This window comes from Symphalangus syndactylus, chromosome 6 (assembly GCF_028878055.3).
Source record: "Symphalangus syndactylus isolate Jambi chromosome 6, NHGRI_mSymSyn1-v2.1_pri, whole genome shotgun sequence".
Lineage (NCBI taxonomy): Eukaryota > Metazoa > Chordata > Mammalia > Primates > Hylobatidae > Symphalangus > Symphalangus syndactylus.
The window spans coordinates 143,964,367-143,990,499 of NC_072428.2; the positions used below are offsets into that span (position 1 = coordinate 143,964,367).

A 26,133-nucleotide genomic window follows, 5' to 3' on the forward strand; every position below is an offset into this window, starting at 1 on the left:
GAGACTGCAGATGATGTTCATTATGATGGTCCAAAATATGGGAGAGGCCATTAAGAACAGGATACATTCCTGGAAGGCTTCGCGGAGAATGAGCAATTAGGGACTTTAAAAGATATATCCAGTAGAGATGGAAGAAAACTGAGAGGGAAGGCCATGAGTACTCAGGGGACAGAGGACAGTCTGGCCAGGAAGTTGTGGAGGGGCCAGGCGTGGTCAAGAGTTAAGGGAGAATGAAAGGGGTGGTAGCCAATGGGGAGAGCCTGGAACGCACAGGGCCTGGATTTGAGATTGAACTCTAATTTCTGATACTGTTTACACCAATGTCATAACCAGTTTCAGAATCTGATGAAAACTGTAAGTCATCTTATTGTTGGAAGGAAAGAAAGGGCATTGTGTGCACATAAACATTTGGATATGTTGTGTTAACGTAACGTTTGCGAACCTAGTCAGTCCATCCCAGGGCCATCTCAGGGATCTGCTTGAGCATTTATCCAAGGTCCAGGTGTTAAAGTTTGTCAGCCAAAATATTTTTGTCTGTGAGTAACAGAACAGCTAACTAAAACTGTTCCAATTGCAAGTGTCCGTATTGTTTCACAAGACAAGTTTAGACATAGCCAGTCCAAGGCAGATTCAGGGCTCATGGATATTGTCAAAGTCCAGGCAGTCTCCATCTCTCTGCTGCCATCATCAGTATGTCGACAACATGGTTGTGACGGCTTCATGCATCACTCGCCCACAGGCACAGGAAGGGATGGACACATAGAACTTAGCTTGTGCATCTCACTTCCTCTGTCATGGAGGAAATAGTTTTCTGAGTAGTTCTTTTCAGTTCCCCAGAGCTGTGAGGAGACAGCTTATTTGCTGTAACCACATTGCATGGCTACCTTCAATGGAGGGGGGTTGGGAAAGCCCGCCATTTGTAGGAGTCAGGCTCTGCTGAGTTGGAAGAAGGCAGAGAGGCACTGGCTCTTGGGGAAGCAGCCTTCAGTGTCTGCCACCACGAGCAAGACCCCTTGATGTGTGAAATTCTTGAGGAATGTGGTCTACAGTCCTTGAACGTGACCAGTGAATTTGAATCATTCTTTAAATTGAAACAAATCTTCTCCCTCCAAAAGGAGGGAGTTCTGACAGATTCTCACAGAAGAAAGAATTAGGATACATTGCTACTAAACCTATAGTGAGTTGCAAACTCGCAAACTACTGAAAAGTGGGTCCCTGGGAGCATCTTAACAGTCTCTGTTTTGATTTCCCGTCATTAATTCTAGAAGGACTGCTAGGTGCATCTCGCTTATTTATGGAATCCTTACACTAAAGAGCCATTTTTCTAAAGGATGGCAGTAGATGCTTATTATTCATGCTCGTGTTAAGACTATAAGCTAAGGCAAATGGGTCTACATATTTATCTATAAATGGGCACTTTTCAAGTGTCGCTGCATTTTGCATCCTATTTTAAAGGTAACCATGAAAATGAGTAAATCTTATGCTGGGACCCTGGTTTCCTCTGGAGTCTCTTGCCTGCTATAGATGAGTGCCTCCTGGTCAGGTTCAAATTAATTTTGGGGGCCTTAAGGGCCATATTTTTACAAGCAGCTGGCTCCTGTATTAGTTGCTAGTTTAGTGAAGACTCTGGCAGTCCAGAACCAAAGGCAGCAATTCAGGAGTTTAAGCAGAGTTACCATACCATGTCAGGGTCAGGAACACAGAAAGCTGTGATATAATAAAATTGGAGAACTGGAGAGCAATTCTATAAAATGAACTAAGCAGGTCGGGGAAGTAGGAAGATGAAGTTCCAGATTGAAATGGTTCCAACTTCTCTGAACTCTTCACCTTAAGCCCTACTTGGACAACCATTGATCACTTCTGCAGAAACAATGTATCGATGCACTTTCTCAGATTGCTACTTCATAATCCTCAAATCCCAGATATTCTAAATTGACTCTGTGCTTTTAAGTATGGTATTAAAATCACCAGAACTTCAGTTAAGTGATGATTTGCAGGACCTCCCATTTAATCAGTCTCTTTCTTGCTTTTCCCCTACTCAGATTCTTCGTGTCTTTCTTTTTCATTCAGTAAATGTATGACCATTGCATCCTCAGAGGATGGCTTCTAAAGTGGTGGGTTGGTTGGAAATGGGAGAAAGGCCTTGAAGGGTGTGGTAGGCTAAAAAATGCGCGCCCCTCCCCACCAAAAAAAAAAAAAAAAAGCCCATGTTGTAATCCTTGGATCCTGTTAATGTTTTCTTTTATGGCCAAAAGGGGGTCTTTTGTGGCTACATTAAGCATCTGAAATGGAGAATTACCTTTAGTTATCCAATTGAACCTCAATGCGATCACACGTGTTCTTATAAGAAGGAAATAGAGGGAGATTTGACACAGACAAAAGAAGAAACCGCAATGTGACCACACAGGTGGAGATGGGAGGGATGTGGCCACAAGCCCAGGAATACTGGCAGCCCCCAGAGGCTGGAAGAGACAAAGAACAGACGTGATATGGTGTGGCTGTATCCTCACCCAAATCTCATCTTGAATTGTAGCTCCCATAATCCCCATATGTCATGGGAGGGACCCAGTGGGAGGTAACTGAATCATGGGGGTGGGTTTTTTGTGCTATTCTCATGATAGTGAATAAGTCTCATGACACCTGATGGTTTTATAAAAGGCAGTTCCCCTGCACACGCTCTCTTGCCTGCTGCCATGTTAAGACAGGCCTTTGCTCCTCCTTTGCCTTCCGCCATTATTGTGAGGCCTCCCCAGCCATGTGGAACTGTGAGTTCATTAGACCTCTTTTTCTTTATAAATTACCCAGTCTCAGGTATTTCTTCATAGTGGTATGAAAATGGACTAATACAAGATGCTTCCCCAGAACCTCCGAGAGCATGCAGCCCTGCTGACACTTGTATCTGGGCCCAGTGAAGCTGATTTCAGACTTCCAGACTCCAGAACTGGGAGAGAGTACTCTTCTGCTGTTTGAAGCCATCAAGTTTGTGGTCATTTGTTACAGCAGCCGCAGGAGACTAAAAGGGAGATAAATGGCGTTGCCACTTTTACAGTGGCCATGTCTTACACGCAGGCAAAAGAATGCACTTTTGGAGAGATCAGAACTAGAATGCTTAGAAGCCATGTGCTAGCCCTTGGAAGACCATGAACTGGACAACAACTGTGCCATGCACTGCCGTGTCTGCTCCTTCCCGCCATTCACAGTGGGAGTTCATGCTGGGCTCCTAGCTCAGCTCTTTAGGGGACACCCCTGAGTTTCAAAAGGTGGTTCTTTACCATCTTCACTGCAAAGAAAGGAAATGGAATTCATTCACATTGAGATGTATTTTGATGTTTTTCAAAATTTGAGAGAAAGAGGAAGGAAGAGGAGAGGAAGAGGGATCTCCAGCATTGACTTAATTCTTCTTATTTTACATACATTCAATTAAACAGATTTAAGCTCCACTTACAGTCTATGTTATTAAATTCGTGGAGATGGGAGATTAAATGCAGATCAATAAAAGAAGCCAATGAAATTCAAATTAAAAATATATATTGTGTATGACAGATAATGATAATTTCTGAGACTAAGTCACCCCTTACAACGTGTAAAGGTGTTTGCTACGTGTCACAAGTATTTTGGGTTTAGCATGCCTATTCTCGTAGGCATCGGGTGAAGAATTGTCCCACCCATTATTTCCATATTGGGAGCACACTACACCTGTGTTTACACAGCAAGCCAGTCATTTGAGAAGGTTAAATTATTAATAGCTGACCTTGGTATTTGTACATCACGAAGACACATACCGGTTCAGGCTCTCAATTCAGGTATGAGTATATGTTTATGATCAAAACATGATTTTGTTAATTTTATTGCACAAGTAATATGTATAAATAGAAAAAAAGTAAATAGTGGAAATATATTAAATTGGCTGGGCATGGTGGCTCATCCTATAATCTCAGCACTTTGGGAGGCCGAGGCAGGCAGATCACCTGAGGTCAGGTGTTTGAGACCAACCTGGTCTCCATCTCTGCTAAAAATACAAAAATTAGACAAGCGTCATGGTGCATGCCTGTAATCCCAGCTACTCAGGAGGCTGAGGCAGGAGAATTGCTTGAATCCGGGAGGAGGAGGTTGCAGTGAGCCGAGATCATACCACTGCACTCCAGCCTGGGTGACAAGTGAGACTCCATCTCAAAAAAAAAAAAAAAATAAAGAAAAATTAAATGAACAACAATAATCCTTTTATAATTATTTTCTCATACTGTCAGTTCTACAACCAGTCCCTAGATACTGTCACTTTCCACCATTTCTGATTTAAGTCTTCTGGTATTTATTCATGTGCTTTTTTTTTTTTTTTGAGACGGAGTCTCATTCTGTCATCCAGGCTGGAGTGCAATGGCATGATCCTAGCTCACCACAACCTCTGCCTCCTGGATTCAAGTGATTCTCCTGCCTCAGCCTCCCAAGTAGCTGGTATTACAGACGTGTGCCACTACACCTGGCTAACTTTTGTATTTTTAGTAGAGATGGGGTTTCGCGATGTTGGCCAGGCTGGTCTTGAACTCCCCACCTCAGGTGATCCACCCGCCTTGGCCTCCCAAACTGCTGGGATTATAGGCGTGAGCTACTGTGCCCAGCCTTATTCATATACTTTTTAATATCATGCTGATATGTCAATGTCCACAGACTACCGACTACGAAGGTCAAAATTAAGCTGCTTTACATTTCCTCCCACTTCCTTCTCTTCACTCTGAGTTACAAAACCTATAATGCTATTTAAAGTCCTCTATAGATGTATTTCACAACCACGTGTGAAAATCTCTTCATATATAAGTTTCTTGTTCCATTGATTCTTGACTTGTCACTAGATAAGATGGGAAAGAAGCATGCTTAAAAGACTTTCTCCTCAATCCCAGCTTCCTACTCTTTCTCTTCCCTTTAAGTAATATTTGCAATCTTTTTTTCACTTTAATAAAATCTCTCATCAAATAATAAGTTGGTTTTTAAAATCAAAAACACATTTACAACATTCACTATTCCATTTTTTAATTTCTAATTTCTGTGGGTACATAGTAGGTATGTATATTTATGGGACACATGACATATTTTGATACAGGCATACATGAAATAATAAACACACCAGGGTAAATAGAGTATCCATCCCCTCAAGCATTTGTCCTTTCTTTGTGTTACAAACAATCCAATTATACTCTTTTAGTTATTTAAAAATATATAATAAGGTATTGTTGACTGTAGTCACCTTGTTATGCTATCAAATAGTAAATCTTATTCTTTCTAACTCTATTTTTGTACCCATTAACCATCCCCCCGGCCCACTCCCACCATCCACCACTACCCTTCCCAACCTCTGATAACCATTGTTCTACTCCCTAGCTCCATGAGTTGTTTAATTTTTGGCTCCCACAAATAAACGAGAACATGCCAAGTCTGTCTTTCTGTGCCAAGGTTGTCTTTCTTATATTATTTCACTTAAGATAATGACCTCCAGTTTCATTCATGTTGTTGCAAATGACAAGATCTCATTCATTTTTTGTGGCCAGATAGTACTCCATTGTGTGTACGTACCATATTTTCTTTATCCATTCATCTGTTGATGGACACTTGGGTTGCTTCCAAATCTTGGGTATTGTAAACAGGTCTGCAACTAACATAGGAGTGCAGGTGTCTGTTTGATACACTGATTTCCTTTCTTTTGGGTACATACCTAGCACTAGGATTACTGGATCATATGGTAGCTCTGTTTTTAGTTTTTTGAGGAACTTCCAAACTGTTCTCCATAGTGGTTGTACTAATTTACATTGTTATCAACAGTGTATGAGGGTTTCCTTTTCTGCATATCATTGTCAGCATTTGTTATTGAATGTCTTTTGGATATAAGCCATTTTAACTGGGGTGAGATGGTGTCTCATTATAGCTTTGATTTGCATTTTTCTGATGATCAATGATGTTGGGCACCTCTTCATATACCTGTTTACCATTTGTATGTCTTCTTTTGAGAAATGTCCATTCAGATCTTTTGCCCATTTTTAATTGGATTATTAGATGTTTTCCTATAGAGTTGTTTGAGCTCCTTATATATTCTGCTTATTAATCCCTTGTCAGATGGATACTTTGCAAATATTTACTCCATTCTGTGGGTTGTCTTTTAACTTTGTTGATTATTTCCTTTGCTGTGCATTTTAGCTCAATGTGATTCCAATTGTCCATTTTTGCTTTGGTTGCCTTTGCTAAATGGGGTATTACTCAAGAAATTTTTACCCAGCACAGTGTCCTGGAGAGTTTCCCCAATGTTTTTTTTAGTAGTTTCATTGTTTGAGGTCTTACGTTTAGGCCTTTAATCCATTTTGATTTGATTTTTGTATATGGTGAGAGGGAAGGGTCTAGTTTTATTCTTCTGCATATGGATATCCCGTTTTCCCTTCACCATTTATTGAAGAGACTGTCCTTTCCCCAACATATGTTCTTGGCAACTTTGTTGAAGATGAGTTCACTGTAGGTATATGGATTTGTTTCTAGGTTCTCTATTCTGTTCCATTGCTCTATGTGTCTGTTTTTATGCCAGTACCATGCTGTTTGGATTACTATAGCTCTGTAGTATAATTTGAAGTCAGATAATATGATTCATCCAGTTTTGTTCATTTTACTTAGAATAACTTTGGTTATTGTGGATCTTTTGTGATTCCATGTAAATTTTAGGATAGTTATTTCTATTTTTGTGAAGAATGTCATTAGTATTTTGATAGAGATTTCATTGAAGCTGTAGACTGCTTTAGATAGTATGGAAATTTTGACAATATTGATTCTTATAATCCATTGACATGGAATATATTTTTATTTTTCATGTCTGCTTCCATTTCTTTTATCAATCTTTTATAGTTTTCATTGTAGAGATCTTTTACTTCTTTAGTAAGGTTAATTTCTGGGTATTTTATTTTATTTGCAGTGATTTAAATTGAATTACTTTCTTTTTTAATTTTATTATTATTATACTTTAAGTTTTAGGGTACATGTGCACAATGTGCAGGTTTGTTACATATGTATACATGTGCCATGTTGGTGTGTTGCACCCATCAACTCGTCATTTAGCATTAGGTGTATCTCCTAATGCTATCCCTCCCCTTCCCCCCACCCCACAACAGTCCCCGGTGTGTGATGTTCCCCTTCCTGTGTCCATGTGCTCTCATTGTTCAATTCCCACCTATGAGTGTTTTCAGATTGTTCACTGCTGGCATACAGAAATACTACTGATTTTTGTATGTTGATTTTATCTCCTGCAACTTTGCTGAATTTTTTTATCAGTTCTAATTTTTTTTAGTGAAATCCTTAGGTTTTTCCAAATATAAGATCATATTATCTGCAAACAGGGATAATATGGGCAGGTCCAGAAACATCATCCAAGAACCAAGGCCTAGAATTGGGGACCCCAGGAGCCCACTTAGTACCCTGCCGCTTTGTGGCTGAGCTGGTACCTAAGTTGCAAGACAAAGTGCTTTTTACCTTTACTTCTTTTCTCAAGCAGAAGAAGTCTCTCCCTGTAGCCCCACAGCTGGGAGTGTCCTGGGTCACACCTGAAGCCAGCCTGTCTCTGAGTCTTACCCAAGACCCTGAGCAAGTACTGCCTGAGTACCACTGCTACTGATTATTTAGGGCCCAAGGGCTCCTTAGTCAGCAGGTGAGGAATCCTGCCAGGATTGGGTTCTTCCATTCAAGGCAGGCACAGGGTATGTTGAGAAATGTCATCCCATCATTTTTTATGGCTGCATAGCATTCCGTGGTGTATTTGTGCCACATTTTCTTAATCCAGTCTATCGTTGTTGGACATTTGGGTTGGTTCCAAGTCTTTGCTATTGTGAATAGTGCCGCAATAAACATACGTGTGCATGTGTCTTTATAGCAGCATGATTTATAGTCCTTTGGGTATATACCCAGTAATGGGATGGCTGGGTCAAATGGTATTTCTAGTTCTAGATCCCTGAGGAATCACCACACTGACTTCCACAATGGTTGAACCAGTTTACAGTCCCACCAACAGTGTAAAAGTGTTCCTATTTCTCTACATCCTCTCCAGCACCTGTTGTTTCCTGACTTTTTAATGATGGCCATTCTAACTGGTGTGAGATGGTATCTCACTGTGGTTTTGATTTGCATTTCTCTGATGGCCAGTGATGATGAGCATTTTTTCATGTGTTTTTTGGCTGCATAAATGTCTTCTTTTGAGAAGTGTCTGTTCATGTCCTTTGCCCACTTTTTGATGGGGTTGTTTGTGTTTTTCTTGTAAATATGTTTGAGTTCATTGTAGATTCTGGATATTAGCCCTTTGTCAGATGAGTAGGTTGCAAAAATTTTCTCCCATTCTGTAGGTTGCCTGTTCACTCTGATGGTAGTTTCTTTTGCTGTGCAGCATGTCCTTTGTAGGGACATGGATGAAACTGGAAAACATCATTCTCAGTAAACTATCGCAAGGACAAAAAACCAAACACCGCATGTTCTCACTCATAGGTGGGAATTGAACAATGAGAACTCATGGACACAGGAAGGGGAACATCACACTCTGGGGACTGTTGTGGGGTGGGGGGAGGGGGGAGGGACAGCATTAGGAGATATACCTAATGCTAAATGATGAGTTAATGGGTGCAGCAAAACAACATGGCACATGGATACATATGTAACAAACCTGCACATTGTGCACATGTACCCTAAAACCTAAAGTATAATAATAATTAAAAAAAAAAAAAAAAAAGAAGTGTCATCCCACAGCTAGGACCTGGAATGAGGGCCTTATGACTCTTCCTGGTGCCCTATTCTACTGTGACTGAGCTGGTATCCAAGTTACAAGACAATTTCCTCTTTTCTCTTCCCTCTCCTCTCCTCAAGCAGAGGGAAAGAATCTCTCCCAGAGCTGCAAGCTGTGCTGCCTTGGGTTTGTGAAGGGGTGATGCAAGCACTCCCTTGGCCACCCCAGCTACTGTCTCACCAGGTTGTGTGTCCCCCAGGTGTACTGGCTCTGAGCCAAGAACAGCACCAAGACTTGCACAGGAATTGCAGTTCTTGTGGCCTAGACTGCCTTTCAAGTTATTTTAGGACCCCAGACCACTTTAGCCCACAGTGGTGAGGCTTGCTGGAACTCAGGTTCCCACTGCTTGGATATGCAATTCCCCAATGGCTAGGGCTGGTCTAAGTGCTCCCTCTGTGGGAATTGACTAAGTTCTGCCTAGCGTTGCTTTACTCTGTGACAAAGCAACACTGAGTTTCAATGCAAAGTCCCACAGTCACTGCATTCTCCCTGCCCTAAGCAAACAGATTCTGTGTGCCACACAGCTGCTGCCAGGGGATGAGGAAGGGGAAACTCAAGACTGTCTTTCCCACTCTCTTCAGTGCTACTTCAGTGATATGAAGTCAAAACCAGATGCTGTGATCATTAATCTGATTTTTGGTTCTTGACGAGCTGCTTTTTTCTGTGAATAGTTGTTCAATTGGTGTTCCTATAGAGAGGATGATCAGTGAAGTCTTTTATTTGGCCGTCTTGCTCTGCCTCCTTTCAACATTCACAATTTTATACTTAAACAAATATTTCTGCTGTAAATCTGAAGATGTAATGAAGCCATAGAGAGAGGAAAAAATATATAATCCTATGTAACTAAACAATTTGTCTTGAGGCATTCTGGTCAAGTGGACTTTTCTTAAAATTCATTAATAGTTACAATTGGTCTATTGATATTGGAACTATGACTTAAACAAATTGGGTTTTCTCAATAATTGTATTGGATTATTTCTACTTGAAATAAAAAAATAAAACTGTCCTTGTTACAAACAAAATGAATGCCTGCACAGAACATGCCAAAATAATATATATCTAGTAGTCCCCCTTATCTACAGAGTATCCATTCCAAGAACCCCAGTGGATGCCTGAAACCATGGATAGTGCTGAATCCTACATATACTATGGGGTTTTATTGCACACATATACCTATGATAAAATTTAACTTATAAATTAGGTGCAGTCGGAAATTAATAATGATAACTAGAAATAAAGTAGAAAAATTTTACCAATATACTGTAACAAAAGTTACATGAATTTGTTCTCTCTCACTCTCTATCAAAATAATCTCAATATTTCTAGACCATGGTCAACTGAGGGTAACTGAAACTGTGGAAAGAAAACCATGGCTAAGGAGGGGTCTACTGTAAGTAAGTTTAGAAAGGTTACAGAATGCAAGGTCTATTTACACATATTAATTGCATTTCTATATACTAGCAACACAAAGTTGAAAAAAATTTGAAAATACAAATTGTATTAGTCAGCTTGAGCTATCAACAAAATAAGCAGACTGGGTGGTTTAGAAAACAGAATTGCAACAAAAGCCAAAATTGGCAAGTGGGATCTAATTAAACTAAAGAGCTTCTGCACAACAAAAGAAACTATCATCAGAGTGAACAGGCAACCTACAGAATGGGAGAAAATTTTTGCAATCTATCCATCTGACAAAGGGCTAATATCCAGAATCTACAAAAAACTTAAACAAATTTACAAGAAAAAAACAACTCTATCAAAAAGTGGGCGAAGGATACGAACAGACACTTTTCAAAAGAAGACATTTATGCGGCCAAGAAACATATGAAAAACAGTTCATCATCACAGGTCATTAGAGAAATGCAAATCAAAACCACAATGAGATACTATCTCACTGCAGTTAGAATGACGATTATTAAAAAGTCAGGAAACAACAGATGCTAGAGAGGATGTGGAGAAATAGGAACACTTTTACACTGTTGGTGGGAGTGTAAATGAGTTCAACCATTGTGGAAGACAGTGTGGTGATTCCTCAAGGATCTAGAACTAGAAATACCATTTGACCCAGCCATCCCATTACTGGGTATATACCCAAAGGATTATAAATCATTCTACTATAAAGACGCATGCACTTGTATGTTTATTGCAGGACTATTCACAATAGCAAAGACTTGGAACCAACCCAAATGCCCATCAATGTTAGACTGGATAAAAAAATGTGGCACATATACACCGTGGAATACTATGCAGCCATAAAAAAGAATGAGTTCATGTCCTTTGCAGGGACATGGATGAAGCTGTAAACTATCATTCTCAGCAAACTAACACAGGAACAAGGAAACAAACACCACACGTTCACACTCATAAGTGGGAGTTGAAAAATGAGAACATATGGGCACAAGGAGGGGAGCATCACACACTGGGGCCTGTCGAGGGGTGGGGGGCAAGGGAAGGGATAGCATTAGGAGAAATACCTAATGTAGATGATGGGTTGATGGGTGTGGCAAACCACCATGGCACATGTATACCTATATAACACACCTGCACATTCTGCATGTGTATCCCAGAACTTAAAGTATAATAAAAAAATAAATAAATAAATGCAGAATTTCATTTCTCACACTTCTGGAGGCTGGAAGTCCAAGATCAAGGTGCCAGCAGGGTTGGTTTATGGTGAAGTCTCCCTTCCTGGCCTGCAGACCTCACCTTCTTGCTGTATCCTCTCACTGCTTTTTCTCTATGAGTGCACATATGTGTGCCTGAAGAGAGGAAAATAGAGCTCTTGTTTCTCTTCCTCTTTTTTAAGTACAGTAGTCCTACCAGATTAGAGCTTCACCCTCTGATCTCATTTAACTTCAGTTTCTTCCTTAAAGGCGCTATCTCCAAATAGAATCACATTGGGGGTTAGGGCGTCAACATATGGATTTGTTGGTAGGTACAATTCAGTACATAATGCCAGTGCACATGGACATCTTTGGGATGGCCCTGTCTTACCTAACACAGTCTGTTCTCTGACCCCCAAAGATTCACATCCTTCTCATATATAAAGCACATTCATTCACTCTACCCCAAGGTCCCCAGAAATCTCAACCTATTATAGTATCAACTCAAAGTCTGTGATCTCATCAGTTCAGAACTCCCAAATTTTAACGTTGAAATCATCTGAATGAGTTTTGAGTAGGCCTTAGGGCATACTCCACCCAAAGCACAATTCATCTGTACTGTGGTTCTGAGAAACTGGAGAGGTAAACACAGTAGTGGGACAGGTATAGGATGACAGTTATAGACATTCTTGTTTAAAAAGGGAAAAAAAGGAGTCACTAGTTCCAAACAACTTCTAAATTCAGCTGGGGAAACTGCATTAAGTTTACAGGCTTGTAAAGTTTAGGGCTCTCAGGTCTGCCCTCTGGGAGTCATCCTTCTTCTTCATGAATGACAGCTTGAGCTTGTAGCTGAGTAGTTTTATAAGCATGTTTTCTGCCTGAGAATTTTGGGGGTCTGATATAGTTTGGCTCTGTGTTCCCACCCAAATCTCATGTCAAATTGTAATCCTAATGTGTTGAATGAGAGGCTGGTGGGAGGTGATTGGATCATGGGGCTGGTTTCTAATGGTTTAGCACCATCCCCCTAGTGCTGTCTTGTGATAGAGTTCTCACAAGATCTGGTTGTTTAAAAGTGCGTAGCACCTCCCTCTTTGCTTCCTTTCTCTCCTGTCACCATGTCACAAAGAGTGCTTGCTTCCCCTTTTCCTTCTACCATGATTGTAAGTTTCCTGAGGCCTCCTCAACCATGCAGAACCATGAGTTAATTAAACCTCGTTTCATTATAAATTGCCCAGTCTCAGGTAGTTCTTTACAGCAGTGTGAGAATGGGCTAATACAGAGTCCAACAGCCTTTATTTGTTTCATACTCCCTCTCTCCTTTCAGTCCAAGCTGGCAATGTTTCCACAGATATAAATTCTTAAGAATCTGTGGATCTTCTATGTATGTCATGGGAATTCATTCCATTAGACAAGTGGCTCTTCCTAGGATTCTTCTAGATACTTTCATCTCTATGTTTGGCTTCTGCTGAGAGAGCTTTGGAGTCTGTGAATCACACATTTAAGCTCTTCAAAGGGCCTTTTGTGTGACTGAATACTTACCTTTTGATCTTTCAAGTATCAGCAAGGGTTTTTCAGCCATGCTCTCAGGATGGCAGTATCTTTCTTGACAGTGAATCTCTTAATTTCAGCATTTTTTATAATCTGAATAAAGTGGCACATTTCTCCAAAGAAGATATAAAAATAACCAGTCAGTGCATGAAAAGATGCTCAACATCATTAGCTTGTAATATTATTCATCTATAAAAAGGAATGAAGTAGTGGTACGTTCTGTACATATTACAACATGGATGAACTTTGAAAACACAATACTAACTGAAATAAGCCAGTCACAACAAAATGCATATTGTATGATTCCATCTATATTAAATGTCCAGAATAGCCAAATGTTTAGAGACAGAAAGAAGATTTTTGGTTGCGAAGAGCTGAAGAGAGATGTGGGAGAATGGAGAGTGGCTGCTAATTGTTATGCTAATCTTTTGGGGGTAATGAAAATGTTCCAAATTTAGGTCAGTAATGGTGCACAACTCTGTGAACGTGCTAAAACCATTGTGTTGTAGACTTTAAATGGCTAAGTTTTATGGTATGTGAATTTTATCTCTAATAAAGGTGTCAAGAAAGGAATAAACTAGGTAGGGAAACATATCAACCTATCCACATATAATCATGTGAAGTCACAGGTGCCTAATGCTGTAACTCACTAAAGCAAACAGGCTGCTGAATATATTTTAAGGTTTCGGTTTATTTCCTGGATCTAAAAGAATGGAGGTAAGGACATGAAGAGGGAATGTATACCTTTGATGTATTTGATTTAGAAGCTTAAAATAAAGCATAACTACAATTTCTTAGTTCATAAGATGTGCTGAATAATGCTGATGACTTAGTTTCTACCATTTCAATAAAAAGTATTATGTGACTAATTTTGATATTATGCTACTAGTTTTCTTAGATTATTTGAAGACATGTGAACTTGTAAGGAAAAGCTTTTAAGATAAATTAGTATCTCTGTGAGACTTTTTATAGACATAAGTCTGGAGTATAACCATAAATAATATACTTTAGCAACACGAAGACTGCATTACAAGAAAGTAAGCAAAAATACAAGCAAAGGCACAGATTTTTAAAACAAATGCTCTCTTCATTCAAAAGAAATGGACTGAACATCTCTTTGCCAGGCCCCTTAGAGACATGAAGTTGCAATTCCCAACTAAAACAGAAAAGGAAAATATCAAGCTAGTATGGGAAATAGACTTGAAAGCAAATAACTAGTTCATTGATAGTAGCTCCTGGTAGCAGAAAAGAAAGCATGATCAACTTTGAGAAAGTAAAACACACACACACACACGTTGTAAAGAGGTATTGACTGTACATTTTCTTGTAGCTCCTCTAGCATCACTCAGGTAAGATTATTTAATGCAATCCTTATCCCAACAATAGTTATTTTGTTTCTTACATTTGGGGTTGAATGATTCTAGAGAGGTTTCTTCAGAGAAATATATTTTTATGTATTTTGAGTAAATCTCACTTTTGTAAAGACAGAGAGTGTTCCCCTGACTCACAGCTGCTGCCGCGGCTTCCTTCCGTCTCTAAGGTTTTTGTGTATGGATGAGATGTTACCATCTCAGCTCTGACCTATGGATTCATATGGTGAACAATCTGCCAGTGGGACAGTTTAATTCAGGATTAGGTCAAAATCCCCAAGGTTCATATGGTGATTTACAGGCGTGCTACCTGGTTTTAAATTTCATTGTTTCTAATCTCTTGATGGTACAGCATGATATAAATTTGTTCTTTCATTATGATAAGAATCTGCGAAGGAAATGGGAGTAGCACCTGCAACACACAGCATGAATTCTACCTCTTTTACTTTAAGAAAAAAGAAAGAAATATAATTGGAAGTCTTGTTCCAGCATCCACAGTGCCTGACTCAGGGCACTCAATCAATAAATATGCTGGCAGAACTAAATGATGTGTTTCCCACGTTCTCATTGAGCTTTTTCCTTGTTACTAAGCAGCATCTGTGTTAGGTCCATCACTGATGGAACAGGCTGCAGTGGTTTATTTTTAAGCAAAAGTGATCTCATTGGAATTTGTGAATTAATAGTACAGACATTGGAAAATGGACAGCTTCTTTGATTTCCACCTGTTTTTGTGAAGTGTTGGTAAGGAAGCAAAAAAATAGTATCCATTTTGTAGGAATAACATACAAGTTGTTCTAAATACAAAGAGTGCTTTACTCTGAGCCTCAGCTTGGGGGTCTGTCTCCCCTGTGAAGCTAGCCCACCATATCCCTTGTCTCCTTTGAGTTTTGAAAACACCTAGTGCTTGACATCTGCCAACCGATTCCTCATACATCTTTGGAGGAGTCATTTAACCTCTCAGTAGCTGAGTAGCTCAATGTAACTTTCCTTCCTCCTTGTTATGGTGGGGATCAGGAGAGATCATAAATATCATTGCACTCGGAAGACTATAAAGCACTTTAGAGTTGTCAGTTATTCCAAATTGCTCACAAAAGCAGAATCTTACAGAAAGTCTTGGACTCTTCTGGATAGATTTTCTTTGTTACCAAGCTGAGTTTGTCAGTAGCTCACCTCTACCTGGAGGGATTGCATGCCACTCCAGCAGCTATGCTCGGGTGATGGGATTTATTTCTAGTTTTCTGGTATTTAAAATATTTAGAGAAGGAGTTCCAAAGGGTTCTCCAGGAATTTTACTATTTAACAAATATCTGAGGAAGGGAAAGGAGGCTGAGAAATTTGCATTACACATTGGCCTTGGTAAAGAATAACTACATCACTGCAGATTTCAGCATGCCTTTACATGCTGATGAGCTAACCAGGCCAAGTCAATTTGAAGTGCCATGGAGTTTTCTATAATATATCAAGCTAAAGGGCTGGAAGGAACTTTATTTTTCACTGATCCCCGAATTGCCTTTGGGACGAAATCCAAACAGTGAAAGCCACTGCCCCTTCTTGCATCGCCAACTTTATGTTGCCTTCCAGTTTAAGAAGGAAGATTGAGCACAGAATTTGATGGCAAAAGCATGTGGAAGTGACAGCAAAATAAATAACAAAAAACATAGCTGCAGCCGGGCATGGTAGCTCACACTTGTAATCCCAGCACTTTGGGAGGCCGAGGTGGGCAGATCACCTGAGGTCAGGAGTTCGAGACCAGCCTGGCCAATATAGTGAAACCCTGTCTCTACTAAAAATACAAAAATTAGCTGGGCTTGTTGGCAGGTGCCTGTAATCCAAGCTACTCGGGAGGCTGAGGCAGGAGAATCGTTTGAATGTGGGAGGCGGAGGTTGCAGTGAGCCAAGATTGCACCACTGCACTCCAACCTGGGTGATGGAGCAAGACTCCGTCTCAAAAAACAAACAAACAAAAGCATAGCTGCTTCTTTCTCAAAAACAAGAACAGGAGTTCTTCACATACCTGGACTGAAAGGGAAGGCATCCTCACAAGAAGGAACAGGTAAAAACCTACAGCAGAAGGGAAGGCCAAATTTCCATCATCCTCAAGCCGTAGAGAATGAAGTCAGGCACAACAGGAGGGCTTGGAAGGTTGGTTTTCATGAGAGACCAGGGGTACATGGAGCCCATGCCTGAAAACTGGGTTCATGGTCAGAAGGCCTCAGATCATCCACTTGGGGGAAAAGGCTCCAGCCTAAATGACCACCCAAGACTTAGTTTAGAGCTGTTTCCTAGACAGAATCTCAAAACTGCCTGAGGACCACACAACCAGGGGCCTCTCAAGACCCAGAACACTTGTAAGACGGAAACTTACAACCAAGAACCACAAGGCGTCTGCAGAAAACATCCCCCTATAAAGCAGAAACCAACCCAACACACATGAAAACTAAAATCCAAAGAAATTTAAATCAGTAGGGAAAACAGAAAATGACATTTTGATTTTTAAAAGAACTATGACTATGCTAAAGAAGCATGAAACTATAAAATATGAGTAGATGATCTTGAAAAAGTTATTTAGATATATTAGATATTAAAATGCAATTATTTTAAATTTAAATCCTTAGTTGGGTAATAGAACAGTCCAGGTGTATTAAAATATTGACAAATTGGAGATTGAACTGAATAAATCATCCAAATACTCCCAAAGCCATAAAAAGATGGAAAAACTTAAGAAAAAGCCCGAGGTATGGGGATTGACCTAGAAGCTCTGGCACAGCCCAGATGGGATTCTGGAAGGAGGGTTTCAAATGCTGGAGGAGCCATATTGTATGAGATAATTATTGGTAGTATTCCTGATGTGAAGAAAAGTAGCCTTTAAGCTGAAAGTATTACTGACTGTTAAGCAGAATTTTGAAAGAAAATCCACGAGTGGACATTTTTCTAATGGAATTTCAGAATATCAAGTACAATGAGAGAATCTCCCTTCCCCTGTAGCATTTCCCTGTTCACATTGTCTGCCACGCCATTGCCAACACACACAATCTCCTGAAAATACTGCATTCACCGACATCTTTCTGCCCTTACGAGCCTTCCTAGCTTGAATGTTTTTCTCTCTCCTTTATCTTGGCTAGCAGCCTCTTTCCTTCAGCAAGTCCTCCTGGAATCCCTCCCACTTTCTTATTTAATAGTCTGCTTCCATATTAGCAGGATGAGCCCTGTTTCTCTCAGCACCGTCCCTGCTGGGTTCTGGTCATTCATTCTGCTTTGGCTCCACTGCTCTGTGAGCTTGTATAAGGCCTTTCTCTTCTTCAGGGCTCAGCGTGGTTTGTGGAATGTGGCAGTCACCTGTGCCTGTCATTATCTCAGATGATTCTGGGAATGAATCAAACGATAAACCAATGAATTAGATATCAGTTGAATGTGCAAATCAGCCATCTAGGTACAGAGAGGCCAGCAGTGAGTTTCTTAAGGAGACAGAGCTAATTAAGGACAGAGTCGTGTCCTGGCTTGAATGGTGCACTTTTAATAGCATATATCATAATACCTCCACCACATACTTTCCCTATATAGAAGTCTTAAGTGTTTTAAAAATATCTTTAAAAAAACAAATAAAATTACAGTTTTTAAAATAAAATACATGTATAAAAAGAAAGATTTTCAGAAAGTGAATACGCGGCCTTTTCATCTTTTATTTCCAAAGTTTGTTTAAATGGTAGTCTTACATGTTTTTTCTTATGAGACACATAGATACCTTAAGTTGCGTGGCTAGAATCATTCTTGAATAGTGAAGTTTAATCAGATAAAATGTAAATTTCAACATGATTATTATTTTCTGACCATGTACTTAAGAATATCTCAGGAAGTTTTAGACTTCTTAATTGCAAGATCAGAGTGTAACTTTATTTGATCAATGTCTAGTAATTTTTAAAATTCTCATTTATTGTCATGTATATGGAAGTGCATCATGTTTGATGCCATGTGCCTTTTCCTGAGGCTGCTTCAGCCACACCTAGAAAGCTCCTAGAGAGAAGAAACAACTTGGTTTGGTTTAATGTGCTATGTTCAGCACCCGGGATAGCTCCATATACAGTCATGTCTCACAATTAAGGCCACCTTGAGTCACAGTATTCTGTAATTTTCAAAAGACTGCTACACACAGTAACCCTATATGATATTCAAGAGATCAATCAGTGCACAAAGGAATACATGACTTTTCTGACAATTTCAGTAATTTGTTAACATCCAGACCCAAAAGGAAGAAACCAAAAGTGACGTAATAAAACTCATGCAATGTACTAGGGTCCTAGAAGCTTTGAAGATTTTATTTAGAGATTATTTATTCCAATTTGTTTGTGTAATCCTAACAAAATTTCTTTCTGTTTTTCTAACCTGCCACAGAGTTTAAAACAGAAAATTAAAAGAGGCAAATGGTTCTGTCAAGGTCAAGAACAATAACAGTCCAAAAAGTGTAACAGCCAGAAATTGAAACAAGAAACAGACATACCCACCAGACATTGAAATACAAAAACCCACATATCTACAGCCATTGAATGTGGAATGCACACAGACAGATGCACCTCAATTAGCACCAGGATCACCCCACATAGCAGCACAACAGGAAACTGTTGAAATGAGAACTGGGAGTCTTTGAAAAACATGTGCAATGATATTTAGCGTCTTCTATTTAAGAAGGCAGGGAAGTAAATAAGCATCCTAGGTAGCTAATGGCCATCAGATATGGTCAAGTCAATATACAGAGGAGTTTCTTATTAGTATCACAGAAGTGAAGGTGGTGGAATGGACTGGCCTATAGGCTCACAGGTCAGGCATGCTGACAGCCCTGTGTCTTTTCAAAGTCAATAAGTGGATTTTTGTGCCTCTGATGGAGAGAGCTTCTTCTGAGGAGGAGCAAAAACTCTAGAAGCTTTGACCTCTGGAAATACAGGATAAAAGCTCTCAGATTTTTAAAGTCTCACTCACTGATGCCATTAACTGAACATCTCATCTTGGGATGAACATTAGTTGAGTGTGTTCCCAGGCTTATCCCAAGTGCTTTCTCCTAAGCCTTGTAACTGAGACGCGGCAAGGCAGAATCTGGTAGTTTGTGTACAGATAATTGGGGTTTGATCCTGTCTGAACAAGAACTAACCCACAACCCAGAGACAGCCAGGGACAAGTGAAGCTTATGGAGAATGAAGACCTAAGGAATATTTTCTGTGTCTTTGAATTCCCAGCAGCCAAAATGCTGCACTTAATGAATGCTTCATGAATGACCAATTACATCATATGACTGAGATCCATTCTGGATATCCGTATCTTCCTCCCGACTTTTCCCACCCTATTGTTCATAAATCAATCTTGAAATAATTATTTACCTCTATACTAAGAAATATGATTACTTACATGCTGCAGGTGTGGGTGAGGAGGCACGATGCTGTTCTACTGAATCATGATCTCAGCGTAGATTTTGATAGTTTAATTAGAAACAGAATGCAAGACTGGCTTTTATCCCCATTCACTTATGGACATCATGTGTGTTCCCATCCATACTATTTATGAATGACAGTCAGAATGTTTATGGTCCTCTCATTTTACTAATTATGAAACAAGCTTAACTCTTTGCTTTCTTTTTTTTCTAGCGGAAGATAATAGTCTGTCTCAAAAGAAGAAGGTCACTGTGGAAGATCTCTTCAGTGAAGACTTCAAAATTCATGACCCCGAGGCTAAGTGGATAAGTGGTGAGTCCAGGCCCTTCGTGCACGAGACATCACTTCCCCATGCCTCGCCCCCACTTTCAATAGGTTGGGTCTAGTAATTTGCCTCTTGGATTTCCCCCTTTGGCCACAGAAGGGGATCTACAGAGCTTTTGCTGTGATCATCATCAGATTATCATTCTATGAAAATGTGTATCTGGTAAAATCAGGGCTTTTGTAATGCTGTTGCCTCCCAAGCATCCACACAGCCTTCACTGAATGAGAAATGGGTCTGCTGAAGACGTGTCCTCTGTGTGCCACCTCCCAGAGACATCATTTCTCCGGGGGAGCTGTGGGGTGTTGCTTAGCAACAGGAACAGTGCAGGGCACAGTGAGCTTTCCTTCCTTCTCCACAATCTTCATTCCCTTTTTTTCTCTTGCTGTCTTTCTGTTAGGCAGAAGGACCAAAAGCAACTCATGGGGTTCTTGTAGAATAGCTTCCAAATGAACCTTGGAGTGCTGTACACGGATGCAGATTCATTTATTTTCCCTGTTGAACTTTAATTTGGATTAAATCTACCTTCCTTGTGTGGGGGATTTTTTTTTAAAACAACAGAACAAAATGTAGTTGGGGGCAGAAGGCATATGTTCACCATGCCTGTGTTGTTTCATAACATAATCTATTTCTTCTAACTGGGTCTGAAATAATTCAAGTGCATCCATGGAAGATGCACCCATCCCTCCGCAGGCCAAGTTGCCAGCACCTCCCTGTTGTCTCCACAGCTGTTGCTTACATGTGGTCTTTGCTGCAGTGGAATACACTTGAAGGTTTATCCTCACGTCAGAGAACCTTTATAGTGATCAAAGTCTAGTTCAGATCCTTGCTTTTATAATAAATGAGGTCCAGAGAGGTCAAGTGACTTTTCTGAGGTCACAGAGCTGATGAGTGCGAGCTGTGGCTAGCAACCCATCCCCTGACTTCCAATTCAGCGCTCTTCCCACTGTCCTCTTGCTGAGTGATCGAGTGTCGTTGTATTTTTTTCTGTCAAACTGCTTCTAAAATGCTTTTCATGCTTCACAAACTCTCAGAAATCAATTAACAATGACTCTTGGCTGTTAGTCTCCTGCTTAGAGGCAATCACTTTTCTTTTGTCCTCTACTGTGGCTTCAGGATTAATTTCTGACCCTTAGATTAGCTTATTTAAAAGTGAAAAAAGTAGATGGATCTCAGAGGGAATGTATTTTAGAAAAGTGGGGAGAAATTAGAGCAGCAGTATATCATGAATACCAAGGGCACACAGATATTAAAAAAAAAACAAAAACAGCACAGAGGTCTTTTTGTTTGGTGGAGGAATTGACTTTGCCTTTTGTTTTCGGCTGACCTGGTGAAATGTTCGTATTCGTGTTCACTGTATGTTCGTGTTCACCTGCTGCATCAGCAAATGCAAGCACTTGTGGGATGCCGCAGGTAGACCTTGGGAGGAAAACGTGACTACTCTCCTTGAGGAGCTCAAAGTTTTGTTGGAGACAAATCTATGAGCAGCCAGTGGGAATCCTAACACACAAGACTCAGAGAGGAGGATCGGAAGTTCTCATTCTTCTTGAAGGATGTCCCAGAGACAGTGCACAAACTCAGTCTTAAAGCGATGGCTAGGAGCTTGTTAGAGAAGGCTAAGAATAGAGCCCTGGAAGAATGTCAGGTCTAGAATGTTAGTCTTGCTAAACCCTGGTTGGCAGAACCAAAACCAAGCTGAGAAACAATGCCCAGCAGTTACAAAGACAAAACAAAACACTTAGACTTGTGGTATTAAAAAAAATGAGTGAGCACAATGGCTCACACCTGTATTCCAGCACTTTGGGAAGCCGAGGCAGGCAGATCGCTTGAGTCCAGGAATTTGAAGCCAGCCTGGGAAACATGTTGAAATGTCACCTTTATAAAAAATTAGCCAGCCATGTGGGACCTGTGGTCCCAGCTACTTGGGAGGCTGAGGTGAGAGGATGGCTTCAGCCTGGGAGGTCCAGGCTACAGTTAACTGTAATCATGCCATTGCACTCCAACCTGGGTGACAGAGCGAGACTCTGTCAAAAAAAAAGAGTGAACTCTTTGGTATTTGTCAAAAACCAATTATAAAGTCTCAGTTAATCATTGCAGAGTTACTTCATTCACTTTAAGATATTACGTCTTTAGGGAGCAGGTTTGTCCACGGAACTGTTTCTCAGTGGTATATGTGGGAGTCACACCACCCACCACCACCATCTCCCACCACCACCACCACCAGCACCAGCACCAGCACCAACACCACAGGCTCCTCTTTCTGCTCCTTCTCTGCTTCTCCTTCTCCTTCTCGTGGAGAGGCAGAATCCAAGGATGAATCAAGAGGCCAGAAACAAGGGACACCAAACCTGAGCTCTAGGGTTCAGAGTAGGTTGGAGGAGGGCCTGGGCAGACACCATGATATGTTGAAATAAAGTGTATTCATACCTATAAGGTATATATTTTTATTAGAAAGCCCATGGCATAAGACTTGGCCTAAAGCAGCATTCCATGTGCCAAAAAAAAAAAAAAAAAAGTATATGCAGAGATGTGGAAACACAAGAGCACAGATGTTTCTGGAGGAACATGTGCCAGTTCATGGTATAAGGCGTTTGATTTTTATGGGCAAATGAATGGAGCCTGCCCAGAGATGCACTGGTTTTCTGGCCAGAGGAGACCAGCCAGATTTTCTTTATATCTGCAAAGCGCTGAGAGTTAATACATGCAATTGAGACGTGGCTATGTGCCCAGCAGAAAATGCCCAGCCTGCCTGTATCAGCAGGTTATGCCTATTCATAAAGACCACCTGCGGTTCTAATGGACCTACCTTTGGTGTTGAGGAGCTTTCTTAGGATGATTCTCTCTCTGTAAATGTACACACTGAAGGTGAAGTTTTGCTGTGAAGTAACCAAGTGGTTGCGTCCCCAAATACAGGTTTGATGTGGAGTGTTTTGGAACCTAGTAATTCCACTCACACATGACCCTCAGCTTCCCATTACCTTTTTTTTTTTAACTTACTCCTCTTCCTAATCATTCTCTCCCTTCCCGCTCCCTAAAGAGGCAATAGCTTAAAGTGAATGAAGTAACTTTGCAATGATGAACTGAGTCTTTATAATTGGTTTTTGACAAATACTGTAGAGTTCACCCATTTTTTTTTTTTTAATACCGCAAGTCTAAGTGTTAAGATCTGGGAAAAGATGACTACAAATCCATAGGATTATCTCATGTTGTAGAGCTGGGATGAACCTTAGAAATTATTAGAACATTAATTCATTCAGTAAGAGATTGTTGAGTGCCCACAGTGTAGCAGACAAATTGCTGGGCCCAAAAGGGTGAGCGATTTGTTCATGGAACTGTTTCTTAGTGATAGACATAAGAATTATTACCCACCACCACCATCTATCACCACTACCACCATCACAGGCTCCTCCTCCTCCTCCTCCTCTTCACATCACCATCATCATCATAACATCATCAAGATCATATTATCATCATTATCATCATCATTGTCTTCTGGGTGTTTACTGTGTCTTAAGCTCTAGGCTAAATTTTATATATATATATAAATATATATAATATAATATATAATATAAAATATAATATATATATATATAGACATTTAATTACCACAGCTACAATGATTCCCATTTTACAGATGAAGAAACTGAGTTTCAGGGTATTAAAATAACTTGATCAATATCACAAAGTTGGTAAGTAGCAAAATTCTGATTTGAACCTAGGTCTGTCTGGTTTTTATAAACTATGCTGTACTGGATAAAATTCAGGTCTCCTGACAATTTCTTTTGCAACCTTAGTAGTTACATTGTTTATTTTAACCAAAATTATAGGTTCCGAATAGCTCAGAATTATTGCCACCCTTTGAAGTCTCTATTCTAGCTTTCTATTCCCATAGTGCCCATGTCAAAGGTACAAAATACCCAAGAGATAAAGAAAAATGGTGTAATTCTCTACAGAGGAAGAGACTTGATTTTTTTTTTTTTTTTTTTAGTACACATTAACCACTGAAGTTAACCAAGTGTACTTTGGGTTTAATATTGGAGTTAACAGTCTGGAACTAATACACTTTATTTATCAGGAGGAAATGTGTTGGGTTGGAATTGAATTTCCCTTCCCTTATTTTTATACTGTATGCTTAATTTTTTAAATCTACCTTGTCTGAAAATGATTGGTACAACAGCCTCACATTTGCTAATATCCTGAAACCCTTGTAGACTTCCCTACTTGTTTGTTACAACTACTGGTGCAAGCCAAATGAGGTGTGTAAAGCCATGAAAAGGCCCACTCTGGGCCAGGTGCGGTGGCTCATGCCTGTAATCCCAGCACTTTGGGAGGTCAAGGTGGGTGGAACATTTGAGGTAACGAGTTCGAGACCAGCCTGGCCAACATGGTGAAACCCCGTCTCTACTAAAAATACAAAAATTAGCCAGGCGTGATGGTGCACACCTGTAGTCACAGCTACTCGGGCGGCTGAGGCAGCAGAATCGCTCAAAGCTGGGAGTTGGAGGTGGCAGTGAGCCGAGATTGCGCCACTGCACTCCAGCCTGGGCTACAGAGCAAGACTCCATCTCAAAAAAAAAAAAAAAGAAAAGAAAAAGAGAGAGAAAAGGCTCACTCTGGGCTCCCTCTCAAAGAGGCGCACACTCCCAGAAGTGGTCACAGCGCTGCCTCTCCAAGCATTTGCTCCATTGAGTAAATTCTTACACCTGTTATAACAACCGCATTGCACTTCTCAACCTTTTGGAGCCCCTTTGTGCCATTCTGGGACTCCGCTCTGGGGGCTGTGATGAGGTATTTGGGTTCCTCTTTGTTTACATGGACCAATCATCCTGGGTTCCCCTGGCCCATTCCCTCTTTCTCATTTCTAGATTATGATAATTGCAAATCTCACCGTCTCTGCCCAACCCTGCAAACTCCCTCCCCATCCTCCTTCTCAGCTGAAACTGCCAGAAGAGAGCTGAGGAGCACTCCCACTGTCATGTCAACTGGCATCAACACTGCCACTGGCTCTCCTGCACCACCCCCACCCTGCCCCTGCCCCACCCCACAGGTGACCTGTCTGCTGTCTGCACTCAATCTAAAGGAACCACAGATGGACTCGCTTCACTTACCTGAGGAATCATTACAGCAGGCCCCTCCTTTCTCCCCTAAATTTTTGTTCTGTATTGGCAGATTCCCGTCCTGAACCAGATGTGCTCTTCCTTCTCTCACCTTAACACAAACACCTCATCTCAATCCCACATGCCCTGCCTGGCTCTGCCTGGCTGCCCTGTTCCCCTTTGCAGCCTGAAGCAGTCTTCTATCTATAACATCTCCAGTTACTCTTCTCCCACTCTCCCTAAACCCACTCCCGTTAGGCTACCACGCCCAGCACTCTCCAAAACTCCTCTTGTCAAGGTCAGCGATGACCTCCAGGTTGCTAAATGCAACGGGCATTTCTCAGACCCTGTCTTATTTTACCTGCCAGCAGAACTGGACATGACTGATTCTTCCTCTGCCCTGGATACACTCTTTTCTTTCTTGTCACCTCATGGGCATCTCCTTTGCAGCAGCCTTGGCCGGTTCTCCCTCTTCTCCCTGACGTTTAATATTGCTGCAAAACTCAGTACTTGTTCCTCTCCTTTTCACGGCTGCATGCCCTCCCTCCGTGTCTCCCTCCAGTCTTATAGTTCTAAATATCCTCCATTTACTGATGATTCCTAAACATATGTCATCAGACGAACCTTCTCTGAAATCTCTCAGATGTCTGAGAGACATTTCAATTTTAACCTTAATATCTCCAAGTGTCAGTCCTTGATTTCCCCCCAAAACCAAAAATACAAAAGAAAAAAAATCCACCCTATCCATAAACTTTTGATGTCAGTTGATGGAAAAATTTGTAGAACAAGCTAAGGAACTTCAAGTCATCTTTTATTCTACCTTTTCTCTATCATTCCACATCTGATCCATCAAGAAATCCTGCCAGCTCTGCCTTCAGAACACGCGTGCCCATCCTAGCCTCCACGTGATGTTTGGGTGCATGAATACCATGGCAGACTTGGCATCAGTCCACTTGGAGGCTTGGAGGGCTGGACAGAGCCCAGCA

General features: G+C 40.7%; 1 protein-coding gene across 6 annotated transcripts in view; it reads left to right on the plus strand.

The window, feature by feature from the left end:
* Positions 1 to 26,133, plus strand: part of DPP6 (dipeptidyl peptidase like 6) — a 1,185,884-nt gene that overhangs the window by 736,408 nt on the left and 423,343 nt on the right. For all 6 annotated transcript variants that reach the window (XM_063641745.1, XM_055269771.2, XM_055269769.2 and 3 more), the window contains one exon: positions 19,943 to 20,041. In XM_063641745.1, the coding sequence (XP_063497815.1) occupies positions 19,943 to 20,041 (99 nt within the window). The remainder of the gene's footprint in view (positions 1 to 19,942; positions 20,042 to 26,133) is intronic.